Source organism: Mytilus edulis, chromosome 4 (genome assembly GCF_963676685.1).
Source record: "Mytilus edulis chromosome 4, xbMytEdul2.2, whole genome shotgun sequence".
Taxonomy (NCBI): Eukaryota; Metazoa; Mollusca; class Bivalvia; order Mytilida; family Mytilidae; genus Mytilus; species Mytilus edulis.
This window is the reverse complement of record NC_092347.1, coordinates 24,982,310-24,992,098: the sequence shown is the minus strand read 5'-3', so window position 1 is coordinate 24,992,098 and position 9,789 is coordinate 24,982,310. Positions and strand designations below refer to the sequence as shown.

The 9,789-nt window shown below is 32.5% G+C and overlaps 1 protein-coding gene across 1 annotated transcript; it reads right to left on the bottom strand.

The window, feature by feature from the left end:
• Window positions 1–4,458: 4,458 nt before the first annotated feature.
• Window positions 4,459–9,288, bottom strand: LOC139521768 (ankyrin repeat family A protein 2-like). Its single transcript, XM_071315367.1, has 8 exons — window positions 9,195–9,288; window positions 8,300–8,488; window positions 8,014–8,072; window positions 7,609–7,672; window positions 7,225–7,290; window positions 6,494–6,720; window positions 5,540–5,687; window positions 4,459–4,688 (listed from the first exon to the last, which is right to left on the bottom strand). Exons 2-8 carry the CDS (start codon window positions 8,475–8,477, stop codon window positions 4,642–4,644), a joined length of 789 nt encoding a protein of 262 aa, XP_071171468.1. The 5' UTR covers window positions 8,478–8,488; window positions 9,195–9,288; the 3' UTR covers window positions 4,459–4,641.
• Between the last annotated feature and the right edge of the window lie 501 nt (window positions 9,289–9,789).

Genomic DNA, 9,789 nt, shown 5'->3' with positions numbered 1-9,789 from the left:
TGTTATTATTTTATTTATTGATAGCCTTAGAATGATTACAATAAACAAGAAAACATCCTGTAGTATGTTTATATGAGTTTCCTGTCTCAGAGCAGTTGGTCAGCAGAACAATGGAGTCGCCTTGAACAACATTTTAAGGAAACATGACTCTGGTCAAGTCATGCCTAATTTTAATCAAACATCAATCAATAAGTAATATCTATACAAACCCCTGAAAAAGGATATTTAATCATTGGACACATCTTATTTGAAACACCATTGAAGGTACAATTTGATCACCTTAACCTAAAACATCAACTTGAATAAGACTCAATAATTACAAGCAATTACAGTGTGAAAGGAAAGATGTGTTAATGCAAGCATTTCATTTGTAAATAAATGGTATTCCTTACGTGTTCCAACTTGAAGTCCAAGATAAATAAAAAATTATTGGTTGACATATTCAGAAAAGATTTAAATAATATCCATTCAGAAAAATTGAATAAAGAGAAATTTACAGCAAAAAGGATACACATGACCATATTTCCAAATAAGCTAAATGGCTAAAATTACATCCTTGTTTAAATGGTCTCTGGTGGATAGTTTTTTCATTGGCAATTATACCACATCTCCTTATTGTTGAATACATGCAGATTATCTAAATAAAAAGGAAATATTGGCTATAGGTCAATTAGATCTAGCAACTCAAAATAAAAAAAAAGCCGAAAGATGTCTTAGAGGGCAACATGCAGTTTTCAACAATAGACATATACATGCTGAGCTCTTAATGGTACCAAGTCTAAACCGGATGCTCTGCAGGGAGCAGCTATATACGACCGCAGAGATCAAACCCTCAACAGTTGGGGCAAGAATGGACACAACATTTAAGCTTGATACAGCTCTGAATTTGGATTGTGATTAAATAGTTGACACAACATAGGTTTCTGACACAGAATGAATGTGGTCTAAGAACTTAAACTTAAAAACTTTTAAAAAATTAAATTGGACATTTACCTATTATGGTCCAATATCCAAAATTTAAATACATGGTCAGATTCAGCATATCATAGAACCCCAAGAATTCAAATAATGTTCAATTTTAGACCCTGTAACCTCAATGTAGACCAATTTGATAATCGGGCCCAAATATTAAAAATCTAAATACTGTAGAAACATTAATTTTCGTGGGGTTAAAATTTCGTGGTTTTGTCTCTCTGTAAGATTTCATGGGGATTTAATTTCGTGGTTTCCTTAAACTGGAAGTGGTTTTATATGGAAGTTAAATTTTCGTGGGGGTTTTAATTTCGTGGATATATTCTTTCCACGAAATAAACGAAATTAAATCCTCCACGAAAATTTCTGCTTTTACAGTACATGGTTAGATTCAGCATATTGAAGAACCCCATATATTCAATTTTTGTTGAAATCAAACAAAGTTTAATTTTGAACCAACTTGAAAACTGGGCCCATAATAAAATCAAAGAGCTGAATAGCTCTGAGGGGAAAGACGGCCCTTGTTTCTATTTCATTTTGGTTGGGGGGGGGGGGGGGGGGGGGGGGTATCTTTTGATAGTCTTCATATAAAGAATGGAATAAAAGAACAGCTAGAACATGTGGAAGGTTGACACTATTGGAATCAATTGGATTCAATTTAGACCAATGGAAGAGATCTGCATCTTCTAAAACTAAACATTCAATTAAAGTTGATAATTAATTGATAATTATCAACTAGTTGAATTCTGTCATTTAACAACAACTACAATTATTTTTGAAATCTTAATAGTGTACGACTGAACTGCAGGCTAGGGCCATTTTCCATTTTTTGTGACAGTACTCTTAAGATTTTTAATTTTTTTCTTAAGAAAATAACAATATGATTGATGTTAACTGTGTGAAGCTTGTTTCCATATCCTACATTTTGAAATATTTGTAAAATTTCATGAATAAATAGGTTTAAACTACAAAATGCAACATTTGTAATTTTTTTTGTAACAATTACAATGATTATGTTGGTACACAAAATTTAGTTTTAATGGAAGACTACTTATCATATACTAAATGTCACATTTTAAGTGTTTATTTTAGTGGATAATTAGCTCATAAATTGAGGTGCTCCTGAACTGGAGGAAGATTCTCAAAACAGAGTTTTACAGAAAAAAAATGGAAAAGATCGTTTGTCTCCCCGATCTCATGTAGCCCCTCAGACTTCCTGTTTACTTTAGAAGTTGTTGACAAACAAATTAAAGTATTGCATGTTGATGTTTGAATCACCTACAGCAAACATCATTATGTTTAAATTTAACAAATACTTTTTTTAATAAGTGCACAATCTTTGAGAATGATTTAAATAACCAGTGAAGGATATCCCTGCTGATGGGAAGTGTGGCATTCCAACAATGACGTCACTATAAAATATAATGTAGGTTGGATATATTTAGAATATCTCGTCATACTGATTTTTCCGGATTGTAAAAGAAACGTAAATAGTGTAAAGGAGAGCTCAATATACGATAATTTCGAGAGAAACAGAAGGGAAATGTGTAAAAAAGTGTTTAAAGCCAATTTATTCATTTGTGTCTCCCCATCTCATCATTCTCAGTAAGATTTGTTGGGGGGGTTTTCCACACTATAAAAACAAAATGAATGATGTGAGGGAATGTTACTCTGGTCAACCCCATTGGGGATTGACGGCTTGAAGCCGTCTTCCCCAAAAATCTAAGTACATGTTTAGATTCAGCATCTTAAAGAACCCCTAGAATTCAATTTTTGTTAAAATCAAACAAAGTTTAATTTTGGACCCTTTGGATCTTATTGTAGACCAATTTGAAAACAGGACCAAAAATTAAGAATCTAAATACATGGTTAGATTTGGCATATCAAAGAACCCCAATAATGCATTGTTGATGAAATCAAAATAAGTTTAATTTTGGACCCTTTTGGACCCTAATTCCTAAATTGTTGGGACTAAAACTCCCAAAATCAATCCCAACCTTCCTTTTGTGGTCCTTGTGTTTAAATTTCATAGATTTCTGTTGACTTATACTAAAGTTATAGTGTGAAAACCAAATGTCTTTGTACCAAAAAATTTCAATTTTTGTGGTTGTATAAAAAGCTGTGACTGTATCAAACAGAAACAACCAAAGATATACATGAACACCAAATTCTCAAACAATACAAAACATGTGACATAAGACAAACTGATAACGAGGTTGTATATTTCAAAAATTGCGCAGATGATGCAGATATTGAATTTTATAAATTTACTTCATACAAAGTTTCTGGAGGTAGCCAATATAATAGAAGTTCCAGTTTTAGACAACAGAAAACCAGGTAATTAGATTGGTTAAAACAACAGGTGATTGTTGATTACATGAGTCATTTGATCTCATTTGCAATCATACCAAATCATCTAATTTTCATATTCATCATCTTAGGTCCGAGAACACAATTTTTTCGTAGTGCATTTCTTTTAGAACATAAATGAAAATAAAAAAAATCCCACCTGCGCTTTCTCAAAGAAATTTTTACAGTGTGTTGTACTACTTTGGGACAAATTATATCAAAATTATAGAAAACTAACTCAAAATATGGACAATTCTATGTTTAGGGCGTCTTGAAATCTTTTGACAGCTTCCGAAGTGCTAATTTTTAACCTTTTTCAGCTGGACCAAATCACTACTTTCCTTTAAAATTCTGGACCCAAATTTTTTTACAGTGTAATTTCACCCCCCTACTTGCAATTTGAGGCATTAAACATGGAGAAATAAATTTGGAAAGGGTATAAAAATTAATGGCAAGTAACCCACTGTCAACACTAGGGACTATATTCGTGAACAACGAAAATCAAGGGACGACAATTGTGGTCTCGGACCATAAGTCTACAGATAAGATTTTTAGTAAAATGTTTTTTCTGAAATATGTCAACTGTCATACTGGCACCTCTCCAACCAAAGTATTTGTATGGCCCAACAGCTAGTTGAAAGGGACATTAGGATTTAACCTTGTACATCATAAAATTGGTTTCTGTTCTTGAACTTAGTTTGCTTCAACCAAATATTATCAAACTTACACACAGTGTTTTTTATCACCAAAAATACACATCAATCTGAAATTTGGGTGGCATCATTTTCATTGTTCTTAGAGTTATGTCCAATTCTAACTTTACTTTTTCCCCAATTTCTGTTTTTGTTCAACAATGAGAGAACTCAAACCTCCAAATAATCTCTAATTACAACATACAGAAACAAACGTCAAGATTCAAAGAATACAAGTTTCTGCAAATTTTCAAGCGGGGCATCTATGTACCATCAACAAGTTATCAACAAGTTATTCACTTATTTCATATTCCTGTAGGGGATTTTTTTTCAATATTTACATTTTGACTTTGAGATGTTCACCTAAATGATCTTTGGCGGGTGCCTGTCTCAGAAGTAATTACACAATCTCTTTTTATCTCTTGAAATAAAAGAAGTAATGCAATTCAATTTGAAATTTCTCATTTATTTCCCTTTGAATCTGCAACCATGTCAATATTATCCGGACAAGTATCTGTGTTAGCGAGTAATGGCTGACTGTCATCTTCCTCATAACATCCTTTATCTAAACCAAGAAATAGTTCCTAGTTTGTGTGTGTGGACAGTGTTTGAACATATCTAATGTCTGTCATTCTCCAAATAATGACAACATATGTTTGTCTATTGTCTGTCTAACTGAAATTACAAAAAGATTTAACTATTTATGTATTAAAAAGGATACATAAGAGAAGGCACAATAAAAGGTCAAATATAATAAGGTTAAAATGAGTCCTGAAGGAATATTTTCTTCACATTGATCATTTATTTTCATCTGTTGCTGCCATGCTTTTTTCCGCAGATTTGCAGCACATATATATTTATTTTCACTTTAGTTCACATTTATTTCCTGCATTGTGTGGCAGAACATTAATTTTTGCATCTTATTTTGTTATATATATTCAGTTTTAACAAGACCAAGTTATTCATTTTCAAATTTTTCCTTCCCCCCTGAAAATCAAATAGTTGTCCCCCTATAAAGAAAACAGTCCACGATTAATCGGTCACATACAACAGTCTTTTTTGGAACATTTCTATCTTGAAATCATGATAGATACATTTCCAAGTAGATAAAATCATACATCATTTGATGCCTAATTTTACATAAATATACAACCTTTTCAACCCTGAAGCACAAACTAAAATGATATTCCCTTCAACCCTCTATTTTTAAGAGGCAGAAATGTCCCATCCCAAGTCTGAATGGTTGATTTCCATGTTTTCTATATGGACTGCCACTCTGACATTTCGCAGCCAGCGCCCTAAAGGAAGGCTGTCAGAAATAGAACCAATCTCTGACTTTAAAGTAGCATCTTGGTTTATATCAATTGTATCACTAAGTGTTTATTGAGAATTGTTTCAGTAGCTATCATTTTGTTTTTAGATTTTGATACTTCCTGAGGGCACTGCTAACTTTATTGTCATAAATTGTCTTTTTTGCAGTTCTGTATATTTACTGATACATGTAGTATTAAAATCTCAACTAATACCTGCTGTATTACCCTGCCCTACTGCCAGATCCATAGCTGTCATTTCATCCTCATTTTGTATGGTCATATCAGCACCATGCTCTAACAGAACTTGAACAACACCTGGGTGATTCCTGTATGCTGCATATATCAGAGCTGTGCTTCCTGTCTGAAATAAAATCCACCTCAATTCAGGTCTTGTTGTCATACATGTAATAATTTCAAGCAAGATTATGGTATTATACCTCATAAATCAACCAATCAAAATACTTGATTTGGTATTTCAAGCACATTTTGTATTCCCAGTACAGTTAGTGTAATTAGGTCTCTTATTGACATCTCAGTGTCAGTGATATGATCATGATGACCTGCAAATAATCTCTAATTACAACATACAGAAACAAATGTCAAGTTTCAAAGAATACAAGTTTCTGCAAATTTTCAAGCGGGGCATCTATGCATCCTATTTTCTTATTTCTGCATAGCTTTGGTAAGTATACATTTGTGTATTTCTAACAAGAAAACATTTTCAAATTATTAATTTATGTTCTAAACAAAAATATTTTTATGAGTATTCATTGAAGAAATGAATATTTATAACAAGTGATAAGGAATGTTATTTTGCACTCGATAATGTCTGCATATTTGTAGATCGGTTACCAGTCATAAACGAAAGTTATGTAAGTAGAAATCTCAAGATATGGTTTTCCATTTAGAAAACGCCAGCAGTATAGGATTTCAAAAGACTTGAAAGTTTTCTTCCCCCCAAAATAAAAATATCTTACTTTTACCCCAACAATAATGTAAGTTTCAAGTATATCAATCCTAGGATATTAGAGTTAGCAAGTGACATGTGAAAATTAATTTTAACCCAACAGACTGTACAAATAAAGAAGAAATCAAAAGTGTTAACTTCAAATTTCCCTGTCAATTCAAAGTGAAAGTACACTGTAGATTTAATAAAAATAGGATTACCTCATCAACATAATTAACCTGTTGTCCTTTCTGCAGACACATCCTCACAATATCTTTATATCCTCCAGCACTGGCTAACAGGAGACAGTTCTCACCATTACCTCCTATAGCATTCAAGTCACCATCATTCTCTAATAGAAATTCTATAGTGGTCAGCTGACCATAAGCTGCAGCCCACAATAAAGCTGTCAACCCACCAACATCATCACACCTGTTTACATCTGCTCCTAAAATGTTCATATAAATAAGTCACATAATCCTGTTTTTGCATTGAGGCTTATCATACATACATGTATTACCAAAGTTTAAACCAATGTCATACGATATGTCCATTCCTTACACCCTGATAAAATGTTTGATCTCAGTTGAAATTTCCATTGTCATTTTTCATTTACTTGACAAATTAATTCGATTTTAATTTATCAATTATCAGGCTTCCCTCACAAAACTGTCGTTAATAAGTGTTTGAATGGATAAATATCTTCTTTTATAATATCAGGTCAAGGAGGCTTAGAAATTTGAGAATTGTAAGGTTACCCAACCCTGCCAACAGTTTTGTATCAAATGCAAAAGAGCTGATACTTTTCTGACCTTGATCTAATATTGTTTTTATACTGCATCTATAAATGAGCTCCTGATTCTGATTTAGAAAAGTGACATGGCATGAAAGCAACATTGCATGAAATATCACAAGTAGTTTGTTTGTTGCAGCATGTAATAATAAAACTAACCTTCACTTATCTCTTGTTGTAACAGTTTTATTTCACCCTGGGCTGCCATCTGGTGGAAGTTTAAATCTAAAACAAATTAAGGAAGCATAGATGTATTTATTTTACTGATTTGTTATATGCTGCAATGCATTTTGTATGATATATTTGTACTATATTACAAAGACTAGCAAGTACAATCAGAAGTTTGTATGATATATTTGTACTATATTACAAAGACTAGCAAGTACAATCAGAAGTTAAGATAAATCTTTGATCTTGCAGAATTGCTAGAAATATTTTTTTTCAAAATCAGTTTAAAATGAATTTGACTCAAGCAATTAAAACATTTGTTGAGAAATTGAGGTGGTCATCCTTTGGTCATCCTTTGGTCACTGAGTGACTTACATCTAGGTAATGGAGTTGTTGTCTGCACATTTCCTCTCTGTAAATTGGTCATTACTGTAGTTGGCTGTGGAGTAGAAAACATACATTCAAAAACTGAAAATGAAAGAAAAAAATCAGTTGTGTGTTGTAGGATGGATGTCTCATTGTGTTTACTCAAATCTCCTTCATCACTTACTCCATCATTTACTTGGATAACTTTTGTTCGCCAATTCAGTTTGGACACAGAGATATTTACTGTAATAGCACTGATCTGTACATGTTAGTGTCAATCAAATATATACACCAATGTTAGCTTCCATTAGCTATAAGCAGATCAATTTAAAAAATGTAGTATGCAGGATGGATTCTGAATGTTGACAACATTTTAGAGAAGTATATAAATATGAACTTTTATTAATAGCATACCCTGGATCCATCTGCTGCTTTCTTTGTTGGTGATATACATGAGTCATCTTCTGAGTACTCTAAAACATAATGAAATTAACAGTTATGCTAAGAACAACATGGACATGTTAATATTGGATTACTTAACAATTGTGTATCAATAATCAATATTGACTGAGTGAAAGTTTTCTTATACTGCTGTTAATACTTTATTATCTGTGTATACTGAGCTATTTCAAAGTCATCAATTTGTTCATGATCTTCAAGTACTGATAGTGATACAAAGATAAGATTAAATATATATTACCATCAGCTAAAACTGAAGCTACTTCAAGGTCATTCAGTTCTTGATCACTGTCAAATGGCGATACTAATCTCAGTGATGGTGGACGCTTCAATGGAGAGAGAACAGGAGGCCTCTTTATTCTTTCTGGTGACTTCTTCTGATCTTTCTTCTGTAACTGGAGTTTGTCTTCGCTGTCCATCTAAAGATTGTCTTAAAAATACAAAAAAAAATCATATTTTTTATTAATATCCCTTTGAAATCCTCATTTGTTCCTATTTTCCCCTATAGGAAAGGCAGTTGTATAAGTAGAATTGCCACAAATAGGTTTAATGAAAATTATTTGGTCTTTTCCTCTGAGAAATGGTCTTCTAGCTGACTATGAACTTTGAAACAAGTTTACATGAATTATGTTTGACATTTTTGTGCATACCCGTAGCCAGGGGGGTTCGGGGGGTTTGTGACTGTTAAAGTCGAGTTCATGAGTCCAACGAACCCCCCCCCTTGTGGAAATTCCTGGCTACGGGCTTGTTGTGGGTTCTTTTTTATTATTTCTTTTTAAGAGAAACCATTATTATTCATTAATGTTAAGGTAGTGATATAAGGTGTGCAGGTATATTAGCATTTGCACATCTATATTCATATGGAATCATTTGGCCTTACTCCGCAGTCAACGACTCATGGTAAAAAATATTTACTTTTAACCTTTTCCATATAACCATAATTTGCATGTGTGTTAAAGTTTGGTAAGTTCTAAACCCTTATTTTCGGTATTCGTAACGATTTTCTGACATGTCTGATTTGGCTGCCAACCAATATATTCTTATCTATTTAATATGTAGACCCAAACAGCTTTTACTGTAAATAAATAAGGACTCCATGCTTAACATTGCTTACATATTAAAAATTTACTATTAACCTTTTGTGAGAGAACAACAACAATCAACCTTCTCACTCCTATCACTTATCAACAATAAAATTTCCAAAGTGAAACTGAAACCGGAAGTTTAATTATTAAATCAATAAACTATGTCGGGTCTGGGAAAGTATGAATCTCCGAATCATAATCAATCTACAATATTTTATCGTTAAAACCACATATATGTGTTATAGTAGTCTCAGTTAAAACTCTCCCATAGATTTGCCTTTCATAAATCTCATTTACAATCTTAACAAAAATTAATCAAATAAAAAATAGAATTAACCACCTTAAAAAATCTACATATTTAAACATAAAAAGAAGGACCGATGTCTTGTTTGTGCGTTGAGTACAGTTAAATAAACACATTGCATCTGAAGGACTCATGTCCTCTACCTAGAAGTTCAGCCTAGAAGTAAAACATTCTTTGACGATTTACTACTGTAACACACAACATGTTGAAAACTGAAGTTATTTAGGGTTTGGTGAACGTCACTTAACCACAGGCACTTGTCTCAGAAAAAAAATCCTATATGCCTTTGTTATATTAAGCTGGGAACAGTATATATCAATATGTATTTTCCTGTATTAAGGT